The 22584-nt window shown below is 41.0% G+C and overlaps 1 protein-coding gene across 1 annotated transcript in view; it reads left to right on the forward strand.

Moving 5' to 3' along the window:
* Positions 1-22584, forward strand: part of MAP2 (microtubule associated protein 2) — a 188895-nt gene that overhangs the window by 139980 nt on the left and 26331 nt on the right. The window contains exons 5-6 of the mRNA XM_009281067.1: positions 282-395; positions 2791-2868. Of these exons, the coding sequence (XP_009279342.1) occupies positions 282-395; positions 2791-2868 (192 nt within the window). The remainder of the gene's footprint in view (positions 1-281; positions 396-2790; positions 2869-22584) is intronic.

Below are 22584 nucleotides of genomic sequence, written 5' to 3' on the forward strand. Positions count from 1 at the left end.
CTGGAGGTATAAGACGAGTAGATGAGGCTCTTAGGGACATGGTTTAGTGGGCATGGTGGTGTTGGGTTGACGGTTGGACTCGATGATCTTAGAGGTCTTTTCCAACCTGAATGATTCTGTGATTCTATGATCTGCTTATATTTCAGGAAAAAAGATTACCTTTTAAAAATGGATTAAGACAGCCTCCATTTTTTATTGTTTAAGCTAATCTTTATAATCTTAAAACATTGTTCTCATTAGCATACTTTTCTTTGTTTTTTCTAACCTTGCTGCTGCCACAGAAGAAGTGTCTGCGAGGATAGTACAAGTAGTAACAGCTGAAGCTGTAGCAGTCGTGAAAGGTGAACAGGAAAAAGAAGCCCAGCACAAAGATCAGCCTGGACCACTACCTTTAGGTAAAATGAGACAAAGAATGTTCAAAGTATCCTTGTGTCTGCAAATGTTATATGTATGTATATTACAAAAAACAGTTACACCTGTGTATTCACATAGGATTATGGTCATGGGTAAACTGCAGCACCAATGGATAAATGCTGGAACCATGTAATAATAGCGGTATCCTTGTTGCCCCAATTCTTCACGGCCCTATGACTGTCTCATTCACGGTTTCCTTTAACAGCAGTTCTCCACCTGGTTTCTGACTCCTGAGCGGTGCAGCTGTGAATGTAATCGGTGGTAGCGGTTTTGTCGTTTGTGTTTGGTGGGACCCAGCAGTGCTCAGAGCCCCTTTGTGTTCAGCCATGTACAACGTGAGAGAGAAACATTAATGTCTGAAGAGGGAAAGATTAGAGGAGAGGCATATAAAATAAAGTGAAGCTTTGCTGGTTGGGTGGTAGCTACTCAAAAAGATGGAGGAGGAGCACCTCAACAGGAAGCAGAGAGGAATGGGGCACACCAGGTGAGGGTGGGAGAGGGGTTAGCAGCCGGGCAGGATGAGGGGAGATTGTGGGAGAGGGAGTTACATGTGGTAGAAGCAAATGCCAGTGGTCCAGACTGGGAATGGCACCACTGCCATTGGTCTATGGGATGCTGTGCCCCCATCCTCCTGCTGGCTCTTCTGTGAAATGTCTCTCTTAAATACAAGTATGTATATATATCTATATAAAAAAGTAGTGAAGTATATAAAAGTATATAAAGTATATAAAAAACTAGATATAAAGTAAATTATATATATAAAAAACTATTCGTACCTACAGTGCTTCCTCCCTGCCAGAAAACTTCCACAGTAGCTCAAAACATGTACACCAAAGGCCATACTCCATCCTGAGGTAGGGCAAGTCTTGCAAGCCTGCCCCAGGATAAGTTCTGCTGACTGCACGTGATCACTGCACTGTGATCAAATCAAAATAATTCCTTGTGGTATTTTCCCCACAGGCACTCTGCTTTGTTTGGTACAGTGGCTGGACCCTGCTGAGAAAGGAATTAAAGTCAATGAGTAATTTATAATATTTGTTGGAAATTTGGTTCCCAAGGTCTTTTGCTTCACTGAACTAATTTTGAACTGCAGCAGGGAAACGTGTTGCTTGGTAATTCCCTTCTTTACAGAGACTGAATTTTACATGGAACACCCCAATTCTGCAAAACACTTTGTATATATTTAAGCACAGATTGCTTCACTGGCGCCTGGGTGAGGCAAAATGGATATTCAGTTCCATCTAGTTAGATAAGACATTTTAAAAATATTTTGAGAAGTATGTCTTCAGTTAGCAACTGTTGGTGTTACAGTTCCTGTGGTCAGTGACTGTTAAATAAGCGCGGGTAGAATTGCATTGTGATGAAGATATAAATACTCTGTCCCTGGACAGCACATCTTAAGGACAAGTCACATAAGGGTCTCTTCCAAACCACATGGAAATCAATGGGAGGAGGCCTGGTAAATTCTGCTGGGGATTTAAAACTGGCCTTTCTGTGCTTGGGAAGAAGCCCTGAATCAGAAACTGAGATCTGCCGTTTATAAGACAGATCTGTTAAAACAGATTTGTTACTTTTTTTTTTTTTTTTTAAACATTGGTTAAGCCCTGGTAGTGGATCTGTCTTTAAAGAAAAAAATTCTCAAAGTGATTGGTATGAAATCAGATGCAGAGGTTATGCTGAGTTCATTTAAGAAGCAGTTTGTTTAGGATTTCATCATACTTTAATTGAAATAATTGAAAAAAACATCATCTGGTTTTGGCATCTAGTCTCGTGACTGGGAATGAATCTGAAAACCTAATCTAAGTGCATCTAAGATTTCACTGCACCTTGCTCAGCTGAATCACTATTATGTCATGGCTGACGTAAGTTCCCTATGCTGATGTCTTTTGTATTTAGACAAGCAATATTTGCATGTATTCTGTGATTAACCTTGAACTCAACAGAAGAAACAAAAAAGCTTGCAGATTGTTTTTTGTTCATGTACTCAAGGTAAATTGAAGAGATTGGATGCCAGTTTCTGATAGTCAGCGTGAATTTATAAAATGTCTCATGCTCAGATGCTTTATTGTTGTTGCCTTGGTTGACTGAAGGTTTTCTAAGTGGCAATACTGGTTTAAAAGGTAATTTTGTACTTGATTTTTGTATTGTACTCTATGACCAGAATTTTGAAAATAATTCATACCATCTGAAAAAAAAAAATCTTTTATTATAACTTTAAAAATTCATGTATTCTGAAAGGGTCTATCTGAAAACCCACTAGGCACAAGTCCCCATTGAATAATTCTCTCAGTTGGGCAGAACAGGCTGACTGCAGTATCAAGCACAGGTCTCCCGGGAATTAATTGCTGTATCTCGTTTTCACTGTTCGATTTCTAGCAGTCGAAGAGTCAGCTAACCTGCCTCCTTCCCCACCTCCATCGCCAGCTTCCGAGCAGACTGGAGCTCTGGAGGAAGGTAAGGGTCTCCTGGACGTTGCAGTGCACAGCTGTCAGCAGAGGGATGAGACATCAATCTAAAGGATGGGGGAATCAGAAAATGGAGATACTTTCTGCAGCTTCATGTGAAAAGATAAGGCATTCCCCAGCAATAACTCCCCATCTGCAAACCAGCTGCAGTGCATGGATGAGGTAGACACATAGGCACAGAGGTAACTGACAGGATATGTTAAGTACATCCATATTAAAGAAAAAAAGATGATGATGCTCAACTTTTTATCTGTTATATGCAATATGAGCCAAGATGTGTGCTGTCCCAATGTGGTCACCAAAACTATGATTCAGTATGGGTCATCTTTATTTTCTTCGGATTTGTTTGGCTGCTTTTTTTAATTACCATTAGCTTTGTTTTTGGAATCTTAAATGCATGAAAGCAAAGAGGTTCAGAGTTGGATCATTTCTTTGGTCTTCAACCTGTAATTCATGCTTCAATGCCTACGTGTATTGAGGGTTCTGTACACAGAGTGCAGGAGTCAAGTTCTAGTCTCACAAAGCAAATTTCTACTCTGTTCTGCACAATGAGTGTTCAATTTCAGTAGCCCATGATCACTACATTTTCCTCCTGCTAAAATCCCCTCCAGCAAAGAACTTAAGTGTTGGCTTAATTTTAAGCAGAGGCCTAAATCCCAGTGAAGTTGTCACGATGGTAAGCATGTGCGCCAGTGCTTTGTTCAACAGAACAAGACTGCTGCATCAAGGCCATCAGTATAGGGAGACAGCAATATGTCAAAACTGAGCCATACCATGTGGATATGAGGGAAGGATTTGGGTTCAGAATCTCCAGGGGACTGTCCATTGAACTCTGCCATGTCAACAGCGTTTTTATGTGTCCATTGATTTCCTCCTTGGATTTTCTTGTAGCATTTTTTCTTTCTTTTTGTTAAATAAGTGCATGAAAATAATTTCTTATCATCTGCTGTACAAACTTTGTTGGTATTTTAACACAGAGCCTCTATTAATTTTGCAAGTGGACAGTTCCTATTTCATGTGCTAACTTAGTCTGACTGTCGGTTTATCAGGACGCTGCAATTAGGCATGTTCCATCCTGTGGTCATTTTTGAGATAATGCAATTACAGGCTGTGTTAACAACAACATTTGTCAGTCCACTGTACTGGAAATAGCTACTGGATATGGGTAGTAACCAATATAAAAAATTTTGATTAATTGTTGTTTTTTTTAAAAAAACATCTGCACGTTGTTTGTTTAAAAAAATAGTACAACAGTTCCTAGACTCATCACCCAGAGGTAATGGCAATCAAAACTACTAACTGAAAAGGAAGCTAGTAGGGCATTAGCAAAGGCTTTTAGAATTGTTACCAGGGTTTTACCACTACTTTTTAATATATAGTTCACTTGACTAGTTCAGCATATGCTTTTTGATTTTTCATATCACAATAAAGGGCTGCTTCTTCTGGCCAATGTCAAGGTTCTTATGTGATACAATCTTAGTTGAGGGTTAGCTTTGCATACTGTTTCTATCGGCAGTGTTATTTCGCATGTATTTTAGGATTTTATAAAGTACTCATATTGATTAATTGACAGGAGGTTGTAGATTGCCCCCTAAGCAAATGGAAACCATTTTGCTAGTTTTATTAACACAAGAAGGTGGCAAAACACTATACAACTCGAGGTTATTATGAACTACCAGACTGTGCTGTTCCCAGCTGTGCATGTGACTCAGCAGGTCACTTAACATCGTTGTTTTTCTCTTTCCTTGCACGTAGAATTGAGTTAATATAATAGCACTTACCTACCTGCCCCGCAGGGGTGGTTGCAAGGACTGAAAGGTCAGTGTTTGGGAGACGTTTTGATGATTTACACAATGCCACAGTTTTTAAAAACATTCAAATAATTTCCTTTAACATTAGTCAAAAGAGACACTTCCATGACAAGATTTTGATTCAGCTCTTCATTTTTCAGAGCAGATGGCCTGTGTAAATCCTGAAAGTGTATGTTTGTAAGGGAAGTATGGACAGAAATTATGTGCTGAGTCATTAATGCACTCTGCTGGAAGCTTCTTGTTTATGTCCGGCTCTGAAACTGGAATTCGCAGAGGAGTTGGTTGATGAACAGAAGGAACTTCTGGAAAAAAATTTCACCAGAAGTATATTATGTTGCTTTTTCCCAAAATATCAGCGTTGTCAATTCAATGTAGTTAATGATAGTAAAAATCTTGTGTTCTGCCCAGTGTTAGAAGATGTGGTCCTTATTTTCTGTGGGTAAGCTGAGCTTTTGATGACTTGAGTGAGCCAGACCTGTCATTTTTATTCAGGCAAAGCTCCCATTCAGAAGAGTTTGCCTCAATAGGGTTTGACCCAATTTTACTGTACTTGTTTCAACCTTCATTTCCTATACCATCTGGCTATCCATCCTCATGCACCTTTACATTGTCTGTCTGTCTTTCTGCTCAGTAGAATACAATTTATGAATTTAACCCAATTCTACAGTTGTTGAGCAAAAAAGGTGAGCACTTCGTGTGTGTCTCTACCTCAGACCTCCTTTTTTCCCTTTCTCTTAGAACATTTTCCTAATGCGCTTGTCAGTGTGTGTCGCATTGCTCTGAATCCAAAAAAGACTTCCTTCAGTCATAGTAGGAAGGAAATCACTGTTGTAGACATGACAAAGGTGGATGTGGCCAGCCATGCAGCAAACACAAATTAAAAAAAAAAAGGTAGAAAAGACAGAGAGGTTTGTGGGTCAAGTGTATTTCATGAGATAAAGGAGTCAGTGGGTGTAGGTTTCTTTCTTTCATTTGGCTGCAGAAAAACGTTCAAATGAGCCTGTCCCTTTTTACTGCTGCAGAAGGTAAGATAACTAATTTGCCTTACTGAAATTATTTCATTTATTTCAACTATAGTAACCTAATTTTGCTCAGGAAATGAAATTTTCCCTAGCACTGTCTAATTCTTTTATCAGTGTGTCTGGTCATGCAGGGCTGATATGGTATTCTCCTGCCAACTTGGCATTTCTTTTGTGCTCTGTGCCTTTTGACAATGGTCAACAACGTCTTCATGTAAAAATTTTTCTAAATGTTACAAGATAGAAAGATGCCTTTGATGGACTGTCTTCCACTTTGAAATAGGCATTTCAGGTTAAGCTCTATGTACCAAATAAGAATATTGTGCAAACTGAAAGGAACCAAGTGTCCTGTAAAAATGGATCTATTTACAGTGAAAATTACTTCTTGAAAGGCATTTTCAAAAGATACCTGGAAGCTAAAGCAGAATTAGCCTTGTGAGAAGTGATTTTAATCTTGGACTTTAGAATACATTGGGGATTTTTCCCATGCTTTGAGATGGAAAAGAACTATTAGAAGGGACTAAAATAACAAAGAAAGGATTTTTCTTGTTGCTGAAGTAAAAGCATATCCTCCTTTAAAGATATCATTATCCTGTTAATGAAATTATCTGCAGTAATTTTGAAAATATCTTTATTAAATCTGATAAACAATGTAAATCTGTAATAGCTACAGACATAACAGCCCCAAACAATACTAGACTTTGCACTCCTAATGATTTTACACCTTCACAATAATATATATTAACCATTGTTACTGTTGTCAGTTCCTGTAGTTTTATGGAGCAGAGGCAGGACCTTTATTTTCTTGCCTACAATCCATTCAGAGCCTATAAAGAAGGAATTTTCAGCCTTGTTTGCATCAGTATAGAGAAGTCCTCGGGTTTCATCTTCACTCTTGTTGATGCATTTTACTTCTGAAGGGCCCCTGGATAAATATGACCCACAGCTGGAAGGAGAACCTCCCCTTTTGCACATCCTCCTTCTCCGTGTTCTGCTTCTGACTGTATCAATCTTCCATTCTGTTCTCCACAATGTCCCAGTTCCAGCAGAAGAGAGAGCAACTGCGTCAACCCTTTCCACTCTTGTCCACAGTAATACATAAGAGTAGTGTGAGGGCACCCTGCAAAGAAGCAGGAGTTGTAGTTTTGAATCCTCTCCAGTTTAGGAGGGAGTTGATTCCTGATCTCTCGCATCGTGAGACGTGTCCTCACCCCCTGTAACTAGCCTTTTGCAAACCGTGAGCCCCCTCAAATCTGTCATTGAATTTTGTAGAAGCTTCTATGGAGAAGAAATCCACAGGTTCTGCATTGCAAGTGGATCAAGATGCTTCCCTGCAACCTTGCTGCCGGCTCCCCTGCAACCTTGCTGCTGGCTCTTAAGTTCTAGGGAAAGGTGAGAAGCTCAGGTTCAGCCCTGTGTTTGGCATTTCCTATTGCAGTGCTCTGCAGAGCTTCCTGCTTGGCAGAGGCAGGTTGCCGGCTTAATCTTTCCACACCTACCTCTTTTAAGCATGCATAAACCCTTGAATCTGGGGTTTGGATTCCACTACAAGAGCGAAGCAACTAAACTGTCAGTGGTTCAGGCACTCTTTGTGCCCTGGAAGAAATTGTGAGAACAATTTCATGGGTGGTATTTGTGTATGTGCATAGGTGCACATAGCATACCTTTAGTCCTGGCCAACTTCAGGGCTGTCACGAAATCTTGAACATGGATAATCTTCCTTATGCAGCACAATGATACATATTGGAGCTACTAATATTGCCATCGATTAGTAATTTTTCTTCCTTTTTGTGGGTGATTGAGCCTGAATGGGTTGATACTACAGCATTCTTTTCCCAGGCGGAAGAAATACATGTCATTACATTACAGGACACTTGCTGCCATGTTGCTGCAGAAAGCAGAGGGTGATTTTTTTAAAGACACAGATGTTGTCTTGTCATGGTGTGCTATAGAAAGAAACTTAAAACTTGCTGTTATTTGCCAGGAAGAAGCTTAGTGCTCTTATAGATGGAATGGGTTTGGTCACAGTATGTCACCAGATGATATGGATGGATAAAAATCGTTTTCCAAGACTTGGGTAATGGTAGTTACAGCAGCATTCATGAGCTGTCTTGTTTTCGGGTCACACACAGAGACCTGGTTAATACCTGGTACGCTGCCTGTATTAAAGCCTTGCTTTCTGACTCTGTTTTGGATCTGAGAGGAAAGTTTTGGAAGCTCTGGGGAAACTCTTTAAGTTGTAATTGCCTAGAGAAAGGCCAGGGACACCGGGCATGGACTTGTTCTTGAAGCTAACAGGAAATCCAATGGGATAGCTGCAGCTGCTGAAGGCACCCCATGAATGTAGTGTTCATCAAACTGCCAGTTGTCATACACAGAGAATGGGCTTAAACATTTTCTCTAGTACTAGATATTTAGTTTTTCATACCTTTATTCATGGTGAGAGGGCACCTTACCCTAGACGAGCTCTCAAGTCTCCCCTTTAGGTTTGTAAGGATCAGATGGTAGGCCAAACATTTTTATTGGACTGTATTATTTTTCTTTGTCTTGCAAAACCAAACCCAAGCTCCCCCTCCCTGTAGCCATCAGTAGCTGGTGTAGTGCTGAGGTGATTTTGTGATTATCTGCGATGCTACAGTGACGGGTGAATAAAGCTGTCATTCCAAAGCATTGGCAAACGCCAAGGTGGGAGCTAGTTCACCCACAGAAACATGACACAACAGTGTGAAATATAGGACTAACAGAGATTGCTGTGAGCAGCTTTATGTGGCCTTTATCAGGAAAAAAGGTAGCTAGCAATTTGGGGAAGGGTTTTTTCCTTCTTTGTTTAAATGTTACTTATTTATAGGGAAAGGAAGAAAGTGGGGAAGTTTGAAATAGATACAACTGAGAAATAAAACCACCATTGACCAAAGTGTAAGCTGGTTTGCTTTTTAATTAAAGGACTTTTTAAAATTTACACTTTCAAGTACTTCACATGATGACTACAAAGGATACAATTGTGTCAGGATACCTCAGAGGTTTTTAATGCAGTCAGTCAGCTGTATAATACATACAAGTATCAGTGCAAGTTGTGAGATGTCATTTGTGTACAATATATATTCCTCTAAATAATGAGCATATGGTTTTGAAATGCACTTATTCTGACAGTTGGGTTCCAATGTTCATAAACACGGTAGGAAACGCCACATATATGGCCCATGTGTTAAAATGCATAGCTGCCTCATTCCTCCATCGTGCATTAACCTGTAGCCTGGCTGATTTCATCTGCTCTGCAGTATGACATAGTGGCTGGTGTTGCTAGTGTGTGCATCCATCCTGTCTTGTCTTTTTCTTTGTCTGTCTGTCTGTCTTGCAGTTTTTGTCTGTGTGTGTCTATTTGTAGATGAAGGGGCCGAGGATAAGGTGGGACCGCTACAGCACTGCCCAGGCTGTGGGCCTGCTGCCAGCAGGGAGTGGCGTAAACACCTGGCCCCCTCCATTTCAGTGTCTGTGCCCGATGATGAGCCCTACAATTCGGATGAGGAGTACTATGAACACCCTTTGTTCAGCTCGGAGTGGACTGGCTCTAGTACACGTCCCAGTGCCACAGTGAAGAGCACAGAGGTCTTGTTGGGCCATGATGAAGGTGAACTGAGCATGGTCCCATTTTGTTCCTCTTCCCCTGTACCCACCTGCCATCCATTCCATTATATATGTGCCTGGGATTGCTGCTTTCTGGGGAGGGAAACCTAGTTGTGTTTTCTCCTCACATGGAAGTGACGCCCCTCCAGAGTCTCTCCATCTCAAAGTGAAGCTGCAGCGTGAGCAATGAATGCAACTTTGGGGTCAGTGAAACCACAGTCCCTGCTTAAATCAGGGTTCTTGGTCTACTGGCCTGGCTTATAGAAGAAGCAAAAGGAGCAGCTAGTTAAAAGAAGCATAAGCTAATTTGTTCTTTGTGCCAGAGAATCACTGCCAAGAACAGTGTGCAAAGTAGGCCAAAAGATTGTTACTGGAGGTAAGACAGTTGTTAACACAATGGGGAAAAAACCCATGTCTATACCAAAGACAGCAGTGGAAGGTCTTTAATTCTCCAGTAGGCAAAGGAAATCAATTTTACCCCAGTATACACAGGTGACTTCAGGCAGTATTGGGTCATGTTTGATCTCCAGTTGTTTTGTGGATACACCCAGTTAACATTGTGTCAGCTGACTGCAAACAAGGAGAAAAAAAAAAGTTTACTGGTACTGTGTTTCTGTACCGCCTTTTTCTATGGCCTGAGCACATGAGTGAGTATTATTTTATCAGTGGGGGTTACATAAAAGTGAAACGGCTTTTGAGGAATCAATGGAGAATCTATTTCAGTGACTAACAGGAATGCTGACTTTTTTTCCAAGACAAAATAGATCACGTTTCATCTCACAGTATTTGACTAACTTGGGACACAGGAGCTGAAGTTAAAAACAGTACTCAGTCCTCTAAAGGTTTGTGTTTCAGGAAGATGGAGGTGTATACCTGAAATTGCTCACTGGATCATTTCAAGAAAACCAGAGTTGCTCAGAATTAACAGGATAATATAGCCTAATACTGCAACAGCACCAGAAAGAGATCAATGCTAATAATTGAAGATTTTTAATGTCAGCATGTCTGCCTGAAGTTAGAGGAGACAAAAAATCACAGGAGTAGCCTTACTATAGCTGGGTGCCTATAGCTGTACCTACAGCACTCCTGGATTGGTTAATTCATGGGCTTCCTTTTCAGTCATAGGCATCTACCTCTGATGAAAGTGTAAGATCTCAGAACATCTGTGAGGAAAAACAAAGGGAAATAAGCTGGACCATCAGTGAAAAGATAGGCATTATGAAACAGCCCTCTTCACTTGCTGCCTGTAAGCAAGCAGTCTGTTTGGCATAAAAGGGTCTGCTGCACAAAGGGAGTCTGTAGGTTTCCTTCATTAAGTCACGGATAACTTCTACTTTGGTGAGTAATTAGTTTTAATCATGTGGCATTGTGTGAAGTGTCTCAGGAAATGGAGGTGTATACCTGAAATTACTCAGAGTAAAATGAGAGGCTTTCTTTAAAAATTTTTAATTGAAAGGGATGCACATACAAAACTACATAAAATCGGAAAAAGGAAAGTAAAACAAGTTATTCAAGTCAGGGCCTCCTGTAGCTGGACACCTGCTGTTCTGCCAGGCTGCTTTTATAATCTGCCCATGTGTAAATATCCCTGTAACACTCAGGCATCGGTCCAGTTCTGATTCTGAGTCTTCTGGCTTCTGTTCATTTAAGATATAGTATCTAACCTTAATTACATTTTTATATGTTATTAATAATGTGTTGTACTTTACATAATAATTATTTGCTCAGCCTTGAATAGTGTTTGTGTTCCTTAAATAATTTTTTAAAGGCCATAACTGAAGTGGATGCCTGATGGTTTGGTTTTAACCAGGCCAATCTCAGGAGAAAAATCAAGCCCTTGTAAAGAGGTTTTACTTTAATACCAAGAGGCTGGATACAGCCACTTCCAGACAAGAAACCACTTTGTTCTAAGTCCGATTCAGCAAAGTCCTTAAACGTGAGACACACTTTAATCCCAGGGGGGTCATCAGGTTGACTGCAGTATGGCTGCTGGTCAGCTGCTTAAGTATGTTGCTGAATCAAAGGTTTCACACTTAATCCTGACTTCTTATCAGAAGGGATACTAACAGGGCACAGTAATATTCTGTCTGAGTAGCAATGGCTGGGGTACAGTCCTGAATGGAAACTTTGCTAATCATTCTTCTGCCATGGCATGAGTAAAGACTACTCTTGATACTATTGTACTGATCCTAACAGCCCATACGCCGAGTGAAGGGTTTTAGAAATTCGGATGAACAAATAGTCATATTGCACTCATTGGTTTCTTTGACTTAATTGGTGATGAGGAGCCTGGGGGCTAGTGGGGAATCAGAAAAGAAAATGAAGAGTCCTTGTGTTAAATCTGTGATTTTTCACATACAGAGTTCAGATGTCAGGCAGTCTAAGGGAGAAACGGTTTATAAACCTGCTCAGTGTAGGAATCTTGGCTGAATTCTTCTGAAACCGTTAGTTATCAGCTATGCACAAGGCTTATTAAGACTTATGGGAGTGGCTCAATATTTTGCCAAATCCAGGATCCATGTGATAGATTGACTTGCTGGCATTTAGCAGTCAGTATTGCCAAGGTTAGTGGAAAGAAATTTATGCCTCATACCTTCCTCCACCTCAGTTGAATGTCTCGTACTGGATTAAACAGCACATTTATCAGAAAAATACCAGTGTACTTTGAGCTCATTGATGTATTGGTGTTGTCAGGGCCATCCATCATTCAGTACCATCTCCATTTGCAATGAATATCTGACCTACAGTCATCTTTGGGAGAGGTATACCTGTAAAACACTTTCAGCTCTCATCTTACAGCATAAACATGCTTCTCTGGGGGAGATAGGTTTTTTGTTTTGGTTCGGTTTTTTCCCTAAGGAAAATTCAGTTCCACAATGACTAAAATGGGCTGGATACTAGCAGTCCTTTGACACACTTAAATCTAACACGTTCAGAGCTGAAAGTGTTATGCAAAAGCAGTCCTGTTGAGCTGTGTGCTTGGTGTTTATTGTTGGTGTTGATGTTGCCTCCTTTTTCCATCCCCAAGAAGAAGAACCAGTAGAGAGTCTGATGGCTGTGGAAGCGAAACCTGCTGCTCTTCCTGGGAAGCAACTGGGGAAAGAGCATGGGCCTATTGAGCCTTCGGACCAGGCAAAGGGCCTCTGTGAGGGTCACTCGGATTCGGGTTTGGAGGCCAAAGTGTGTCGTGAAGACAAAGTGCCAAGCGTGGCATCCAGCAGGGAGAGTACAACCATTGTGGCGGAAACGCCCCTGAAAGGCACATCCCCTTCCTCGCCTGAGGAAGGTGTGTCCTCCTTAGGTTTGCATGTGTTTGCTGCCAGTGAATCCTTCTCCAGCTTTCTCCAGTGCTTTCCAAGGCTGCTTCTTTTCCTGTTCTTCCCATTTATTAGTATGACTGCTCTTGTTATTATGCTTGAAGAGTGTGTAGCAGATAATATGATTGCATAGGTGCTGTATGACAACATGGTTTCCCACCACTGCGGCTGATTCCTGATTTTTTACTTTGCCATGATAAAATACGCTTTGCAGCTAAGCTGATTCCTCTGCGAAAGCCTTTTTCCCTCATCTCAGATGTGTTTGCCAGTCACATTGCTAATCTATGTATATTGTTTTCTTTTTGGTGCAGAGATTCATCTGCTTTTTTTTTTTCAAAAAGTAGATTTCTTGACTTTGACTATGACATAAAGAGCTTAAACTGTAGAAATGTTTTCATTTGCAGTGTGCGGGTTTTTTGTTTGGTTTTTTTTGTGTGTGTGTGCTTCAGTGCATTCTGGTTTAGCTTCCCTAAAGCTATCGCTTCTTATGTCATATCCTTGCCATTCATTGCAGTCCACCCCTCCTCTCCTCGATCATTGCCAGAACTCTGATTTTTTGTGTGTCTTACCTTATTACAAATGTTTAACCCTGCTGGAGTGCCTTGGTCAGGCAAAACCTCCATCACTTCCACTGGGATGTTTGCCTTCATAGTGAAGTTTAGGATTGGGTGCATAGGGTGAAGTTCTGATCTGCTTACTGAACAAAATATTTACTGCAATCAATTGTCTTTCAGTACGTAAGAACTAGGCTTCAAGATTTTCCTTTTAATGGTATTTCTCTTCAGCCAGTGCAAGAAGGTGTAAAGACACATTGTATGGAGTGGTGATGTACCCATTCACTACCTGGCTAAGAAATGCTGCATTTGGGAGGCTAGTGTTCTGACTGGCCCAGCTAAAGAATGTTAAATTCCTTTGGCAGTCAGAATATGTTTTGATGCCATTGGTATTGTTCATTTGCACTACAGTAAGAGGCACAGTAGGATACATAAAGAAAGTAGGTATCTAGCTGGTTAATTTCTGTGAAACGAGGATGACATCAGCTCAATGGTGATGTTTTTATACTTCATGGAGTTTGCAAGTAAGTCACCAAATGTAAATACATAAAGGAGCAAAATTACTGTAGTTGTAGACCTCTCGTTTTTCTACCTGTAGAGTTTAGAATGGCAGTTGGTTTTTTGACTAAATGTTAACATATGTGAATATTTAAAGAAGGACCAATACTTTAATACTAATTGTTCTAAAAAATTCAGATTCATCAGAGCAAAAAGATGGCTCCATGGACTTTAAATCAGAGATGAGGAGATTCAGAGTTGGCCCAGTGCTGCTTGTAACAAGCTTTAGAAAAAACTCATAAAACTTTTTTAACAGATTATTGCAGAAAGTTCTGCCACATTCTGCAGTATCTCTCTTCATATTTTCCATGATAAGAAGATTTCCATATGATAGGAATCATTATTTTCCATAGGATATTAAAAAAAGAACAAGCTATTAATGATTAACAGAGCATGTATAAAAAAAACTTAACTAGGTATTACTCCCTAAAAATATAGTGGCAGACTGCAAGAGTAGCATTTTTAGTTTCAACTTAACTTAATTAGGGCCTTATCTACAGTCATTGAAACATGCCAAGTATTCTTTGACTTCAGTTACAGCTGAAGATGGCTGGCCATTTTGAAGACCAGACTTTAAAGATGTGGGACTAATAGCAGCTCTGTTGCTGATTTACACATACCAGTTTCATGACAGCAGTGAGATTTTTGTCATTTGCCAAAGAGTAAATGTCAAAAGTTGGTACAATTAAAAAAACAGCCTCTTCTGACACTTGCAAAACCTTTTATATGCATTATTTCTTTAATTTAGGCTGCATGTAGAAGAAAAATGTAAAATAGATATAGAAATGTATAGCTACATATGTTTGAAATGTCAGCAACACACAAAGATACTACTGATTGGACTTGATCTTGCAGACTTTACTAACTCAAAGCTAACACAAGTTACAGAGTCCAGCAAAGCATACCAATGAAGTGAGGATTACTTGTGGTTTTACTGTTGTATACAAACCATGAAGATTAAGAATTCACATGAAATCATCTCATTTCAGTGGTCACATATTTATATGTGTACAACTCACATTTTCACTATAAAACCTCATATATTGAAAGGAAACCAGGGTTTAACACTTTAAAGCAGATTTCTAGGTGGATGGCCTTGCTGCATGTTTGCATCTTTCTCCCTCTCCTTCATTCATACCAAGATGTTTTTGTAAGTCACATGACTGCCTGCCTGTAAGTGCTTTAAGTAATTTTCTTATAAAACCCAAACAAACTACTTCAGATTTACTTGCAGCCACGAAGATGGAATTCCGTGTCCAGGAGGGCGCACGCCCTTTCACAGCAGAACCATTAGACACAAAGCAACATGAATCTGGGAAAGACAGTAAGACTGGTGAGCAACCTAAACATGATGCCTTAGTTCCACAGCCAGCAAAAACAGAGGCTATAGATAAAAAGGATTCACAGAGCAAAGACAAAGAAAAAATGCCTTCACCTCTGTCAGAACAGATCTTGGAAATTGATTCACAAAAGAAAGGGGAAGCCAGTTTTGCAGAACCTGCTGCCAAGCCTCCTGCTTCTCAAGAACAAAAGGACTTACCCTCTGAACTGCCTAAAGGGAGCAAAACAGAAGAAAGGACTGCAGATGTGCCCTCATCATCCAACCAAATTGTGTCTATGAAGTTTAAAGATGACCTTAAAGATGTCCAAGATCTTGCCATCAGCCATGGTGAAAGTTCTCTGTTGCTATCAGAACCCACGGCAGAAGCAGCCAAAAGTGAACTTCCTTCAGGCCCACCTCCCGCTGTCCCCCAGGATCTTCCACTCAAAGACAGTTCCAAAACAAAACAGGAACCCACTGACCAACTGTTTGCCAAAGACCTCCCTAAAGATGAACAGATCCACAGAGACAGGACACTAGCTCTGCAAGAAGTCTCAGTAGTAACTGTAGATGGCCTGAAAACACCAAGCACCCAGAAGATCCCTGCGTGGGGGGAGGAAAAGGACATGACCAAGGATGAGAGTGATGAGGAAGAAAGATATGACTTCTATGATAAAGGGGAGGCTCGAATATTAGATGATGGTAAATTTACCACAAAACCTGAAGTTAAGACACTTTCCCTAGACAAAGCAGACTTTCAAAAGGATGATGAAGCTAAAAAGTCACCTTATATTCTCAAAGCAGAAAAAGAAGTGGACCAAAGTGGGCTCCCAGCAACAGTAGACATGAAAAAGGAGGTCCAGCCAAGCACACAGGAACCCCCAGCCAAGTTAAGCCATGAACTGACCCTTGAGAAAACAGTAGAGCACCCTGATACCACTCAGTTAACCAGAATAACAGAGAAAGCCCCTGAGTCACCAAGTTTAACCACTGACAAGACTCCTACTCTAGAACCTTGTCAAGAGAAAGATGTTAAAAAAGATACCAAGGAGGATAAGACAAGTGTTTCAGCTCCTCATCAAATGAAAGAAGAGGAGGATCGATCGGGAATGTCGAAGTATTTTGAAACCTCTGCTCTGAAAGGGGAAGCCTTCAAAGCAGACGCTCTGAAACAAGGCAGTGATTACTATGAGCTAAGTGACACTAAAGAGAGTGTGTATGAGCCTTATCAGACAGATCATCTAATACCTGAAGACAAAGAGGAAGAGGAGGAAGAATTACAGACAGAATTGGATCAGCAGCAGAGTGGGCCTGGGCATGACATAGGGTACAGTACCCTGGCTCAGAGCTTTACGCCAGACAAATCTGAAGAATCAAGTTCCCCAACAGAAAGAATGTTCACTATTGACCCCAAAGTCTATGGGGATAAGAGAGAACTCCATAGTAAAAATAAAGATGACCTAACTCTGAGCAGGAGCTTGGGACTTGGGGGGAGATCTGCAATTGAACAGAGAAGTATGTCTATTAACTTGCCTATGTCCTGCCTGGATTCAATAGCTCTAGGATTTAGCTTTGGTCGTGCACATGATCTTTCTCCCCTCGCTTCGGATATTCTAACTAACACTAGTGGAAGTATGGATGAAGGTGACGACTACTTGCCAGCAACCACACCAGCATTGGAGAAGGCCCCCTGCTTCCCCATTGATAGTAGAGAGGAAGATGAGCCCATTGAAGAAGAAAAAGCAGTGGCAGAAGAAAAAGTCCAGCCTGAGACTTTGGTCGAATCACCTTTCCTGGCCAAAGAATATTACAAAAATGGGGCTGTCCTGGCTCCTGACCTGCCTGAAATGTTAGACTTAGCAGGGACAAGATCTAGATTAGCCTCCATGAGTGCAGATGCTGAGATGGCACAAAAAAAGTCAGTTCCTTCTGACACTGTTGTGGAAGACAGCAGCACAGCCCTGCCACCTGTGACAGATGAAAACCATGTAACTCTAAAAGCTGAAAGTCAGTTAGAAGACTTGGGCTACTGTGTTTTCAATAAGTACACAGTCCCACTCCCTTCTCCCGTTCAGGACAGTGAGAATTTAACGAGCGAAACCTGTCCCTTTTATGAAGGCACAGATGAAAAACTGAGACGTGGCCTGGCTCCCGACCTGTCTTTAATAGAAGTGAAGCTGGCAGCAGCTGAAAAATCAAAAGAAAAATTCCTCAGTGAAAAAGACTTAGGTCAGCATGCCGCTGGTGAGTCCATTCTAGCAAGGGACTTTGAGCAGGAGAAAAAAGAGAAGCTGGATACTGTGCTAGAAAAAAGTGAAGATCAAGTTGACTCTAAAGAGGTCTATCCCATTAAAGGTGCAGAGCCAGAGAAGACAAGACCTGAGGCAATCTTAGAAATGAAAGAAGAAAGTGTGGCTGATAAAGTTCATGTAACCAATGATACCATGTATGACAGAATATCAGCTTCAGAGATAGCAATAGAAAAGGATGCTGTTTCTTTGTTGATGGAGAAGGAGGAGAAGACTCTTAGTGTTGTTCCTGAAATAGCTGAGATAGAAGCTCCAATAAAACCAGATTACAATGCTATAAAGCATGATTTGGAAGTGGCTGCAAGGAGAGCTGACCAAGAATATCAGAGTCAGTTAGATACTAAGATCAGTGAGGTTGTTTCTCTCCCTTCAGGGAAGGACAAAGCCTCTGTTAAAAGAGCAGAGCCTGAATCCAAAGACACTCAACAGAAAGATCAGACCATCTTGTCCAGAGAAGAAAAGGATGCAGATGTACTTTCCAAGACCGAGCCTAGTTATGTGAAGGACAGCAGCAAACTGTCTGAAATAGAAATTAAGGAAAAAGTAACTAAACCCGATCTGGTACATCAAGAGGCAGTTGATAAAGAGGAATCTTATGAATCTAGTGGAGAGCATGATCAAGCCCAAGAAAGTTTGAATGGAGAATCCTTGAAACCAGAGGATATCAAAGCAGAACCTCCAAAACCTCCCGTGTCTGGGGAAGAGACACCTGCACAGTTACCAGCAAAGGAGCCTTCTGTGGAGCTCCTCCTTCCAAAAGCTGAGCCTCTCCAGGAAGAGCCTGCTGAGATTCAGATGGAAAGCATACCACAGCCTGCAGAAGGAACTGAAAAGATTCCTGATACAGCTGAGACACCTATGGAAATCCAAAAGCTGCTGCCATGTGAAGTGACAGCTGGGGCCACAAAAAGGGAAGAACATGAGGAAGAAGAGGTAGAAGTAGGGCAAGAAGAAAAAGAAGAGGATAAACAGCATCTTCTTTCAGAAATGCCGCCAGAAATAGACTTTGGGAAACCTACTGCTGAAGAAATGCTAGCCAAGGGTAGCCCAGAAGCACTGCCTGAACTGAAAGGCATTATTGAGTCAGTGGTGACAGTAGAGGATGACTTTATCACAGTGGTGCAGACAACAGTTGATGAGGGTGAATCTGCTTCTCACAGCGTACGCTTTGCGGCTACTCAGCAGGAAGACATCGAAACAGGGGACTCCCAGGCTGAAGAGGAGCTGGAGGTTGAGGAAGTGCCTGACATGCAAGTTGAGCCCAAGGAGGGCTCCCCAGAAGCTCCTGCTTCACCCCAGAGAGAAGAAATCCTGCTTACTGACTACAAGACAGAGACGTGTGATGATTACAAAGATGAAACAACAATCGATGACTCCATCATGGACACAGACAGTCTCTGGGCAGATACTCAAGGTGTGCATTATCCTTTCTGTTTTGTCTGTTAAATATTTTTGCTTCCAAATCATAATGATCAAAAAGCAAAATTATTATAGTTTTAATAAGTTGTAATAGTAATCTCAGCATGTTTCAGAAAAATGGTAAAAGTCTGCCTTTTTTTATTAATCCATCTGCTCTGTCTTCAACTATTTTTTTCCCTGCTCCACCGCAGTATTGTTAACATTTGTTACTAATCTTTTGTTTGTTGTTATAATTTGCTCTGATCCTACAGATGATGATAGGAGCATCATGACTGAACAGTTAGAGACTGTTCCTAAAGAGGAGAAGGCAGAGAGAGAATTGCGAAGATCATCTCTCGATAAGCATAAAAAAGAGAAACCTTTTAAAACTGGGAGAGGCAGGATTTCTACTCCTGAAAGGAAAATAGCTAAAAAGGAACCTAGCACACTCTCCAGAGATGAAGTGAGAAGGAAAAAAGGTTCATTTAACACTCCCTATTACAATATATACTTTTTTTTTTACTGTTGTACAGTACTATCCAGTTACTCTGTTGTAGATGATGTGCACCTTAACAGTATTAATGGTAGTGCTTTTTAATGAGATGTTGTACAACTATATGAAAAGCCATGTGCAAGGCTCACTGCTCCACCCGTCCTGTTTCATTGTAGCCATCCCCACTGATCACTGGGTAACACATCTGAGATTAATGCACCAGTGCTTCCCCTCTTCTGACTTAGGATTTGTTCACCCCAGTAGAAGCGACGCATCGGGTTGGAGTTGTGGAGCAGTGGGCCTGCCACTTGATGTATTGTCATATGAAACTGTTTGCTGGTTTTTTCCTGATTCTATGTTTTTGTGTTTTCTTGTCCATAGCAGTGTATAAGAAAGCTGAACTTGCTAAAAAAACTGAAGTTCAGGCCCACTCTCCCTCCAGGAAAATCATTTTAAAACCTGCTATCAAATATACTAGACCAACTCATCTCTCCTGTGTTAAACGGAAGCAGACAGGTGACTGCGTTCTGTTCAGTTATGCAATGTGGCTGGCAAACATAGACATTTTTTTTTTTTTTAAATCTCATGGCTATAGCAGCTTCTCTATTTTTTCATTTTTTCCTCCAAGAATATCAGTCTTCACAAAATAGTATTGCTTTTTTAGTGTTTTGTATCATTTTTCTTTTCTTCTTTCATTCCTGGTATTTGTTTGTTTATTTAATGGAGGCCATGGTCATGTATGCTTGTCATTGCTTGGACCTCCAAGTGCTGTGGTTGTAACTTGGCATTGTGCTTATAGTGTGGTGTTGTAGGAATCTCTACTCATCATTTTACTCTTTTTTTTTTTTTAATTATGCTTTTTTGTTTTTTTCTGGTGGGAAAATGTTGACAGCTTAAACCATGGTATGCATTTCCATTGTTTTGCTTTTTTACTCTCATGCATAATAAGAAGTGTTACAGACTTATATTTTGTTGATTGATGTTACCTGCATTGACACTTCCCAATCTGTCACTGATGTTTATGCTGTACAGTCAAAATCCACAGGGGAATCCAGCCACATGCAGCATGAAGCTGAGAGAGAAGAAATCTGGGCTCACACTACAAATGCATTCCAAGCAAAAATTTTAATATTTGGTAGAGGAAGATGAAAGGACGAAACAAATGACTCCTGTTACATCTTGATAGGTGTATCATTATTTAGAGGACCAAAACCAACACTTTCAGCATTTTCATCATATTTTACTTGTTGTTACTGTGAGTTCAGGGTGGAACAATTAACATCTTGACTTTTCTGGTGATCTTAAAAGAAAAAAAATTTGCTAAAAGAGGCCAGGTTTTCTGTCATGTAACATAGCCGCATGCTGCAGTGCGGTTGTTCATGAGTGAGACTAGGGCTATTAAGAGAAGAACCATGCACAGCAATGCAGAACTACATAGGCCTCTCTTCTCATGGCTTAGAAATTAAGAACAGGATTTATTACCCATCCTGTAGTTAAACAGTGCAATACCAAAAGTGTTCCTAAGAAGTCGCTCCCATCCAGTTTTGCACCAATGAGTCACTCCTGTTCTAAATTTAGACCAGTCTCAGTATGGAGGTCTGACTAGTGAAAATACAGCAAAAGCATAGTTATACGAGGGTAGCTTTAATATCATGCCTCAACCGTATGATGTATTGTCTCCTGGTTGTATTCCATTAGGACAACACAACTAAATACTCGGTCCCATCGCCTTGCTCCTGTGAGGGAATCTGGCGCATTTACTTTCCCACCTCACGAGAAATGGAGCCAGGGAAGGAAAGGCTGATCCAGGCCCCTCTGTGATGCAGTGATGGCTTCTCCACAGTTCACAGTCTCTAGGCCATCCTAACTTGCACTCTGGACCAGAACTACCCAAGAGTGAGGAATTTTAAAAAAGGATTAAAACAACTCTTCTTGCTACCTCTTGCTGTTCGCTGAAGCACAGCTTGATCAGCTCAGAAGTTATGACCTATAATTCACATATTCTTTCAAAAGACCCAGGGAGTTCAATAAGCGGTGGAAATGGGGGAAAATAGTGCCAGCTTTGTAGCGTTCTCGACTTCGTCTACGCTTCTACAGCCACATGGTCAATGCTGTCTTGCTCTCAGATACTCTACCACCAACTCCTCAGAACTCTTCTGGCCCAGTAGCGTCCTGGAGAGGCCTGAGTCATACCAATAGACTCGCATAAGGAAGTCTGCTCAGTGCCTTAAATGCGTGCTGCCTGGCAACTGACAGAGCTTTTTCTCTCTCACTCTAACACCTAGTGAAGCAGATCTATTAGTCAAAGTGAAAAATGTAATACAAAAGTGACCTCCCAGTACATTTAAATCCTGAGATGGAGAGCAACCAAAATAATGGACCCAGATTGATCATAAAATTTGCAGTAATGTGGGTTGAACTTTGAGGTTTGGGCTCTAAAGCAGAGTAGCTTGAACCACACCACAAAGTGAACAAAAATACCTCTTAGAATGTTTCACTACACTCAGCGTTGCTGGAAAATTCACAGTGTCCCTTATTTTCTTCTACCTCACCTTTTTATACTTACTGATGGGACTTGAGGGGAGGCCAAGTGAAAGGATATCGCATAGCACTGCACTCTAAGAGTATAGGCAGACGTATGTTAACCTGCATATCCCTGGGCCTGAACCAGTCATCCGTCTCTTTCCAGGATCTGGAATTTAGAGGGATATTGTCTCTCTCACCTTTTTCCTTTTATGTAAAACATAGCACCATTTCTTGAAGCCAGTTTCGACTGTCAGTGTGTCCTATTTGGAATGGTTTTGTCAGCTTTAGTGATACCTCGCCAATGGAACCCCACCAAAAGTCCCTCAGCAGCGTAGTCTATACAACTTTGAGTGTATTGCAGTCAGTTAAAACCTTCGTGTTGCATTTACTGTGACTTTAAAATGAAACATGTCTAGTCATAAGTGTCTACAAAAAAAGTTAGTATTTGCTCATATTTTCTGTGTAGTGGCCCGGGAAATGACATCTTTCCCATTTTCCCCTCAATACCAGACAGAAATTCCCATGTCACTGTGAGGTAAGCACTGGCAAATACTGGTAACTCTACAGTGCCATATCCACAAGGGTGGGACTGCTTTTTAAGAGACTCATCCTTGCCATTTGAAAAAGAAACTGCATGGCCAATTCTGAGGAAAGAGTTGTGAAGTCTTTGCCTTGACTGATGCAGTTCATGAGTGAAACCTCAATATGACTCATGTTTCGTTAGTGGCTGGGGGAAGCTGCGGGGCTTCGGGCTTCCTGAGGGGGGGGGTGGTGG

This window comes from Aptenodytes forsteri, unplaced genomic scaffold, assembly GCF_000699145.1.
Source record: "Aptenodytes forsteri isolate BGI_AS27 unplaced genomic scaffold, ASM69914v1 Scaffold340, whole genome shotgun sequence".
Classification (NCBI taxonomy): Eukaryota; Metazoa; Chordata; class Aves; order Sphenisciformes; family Spheniscidae; genus Aptenodytes; species Aptenodytes forsteri.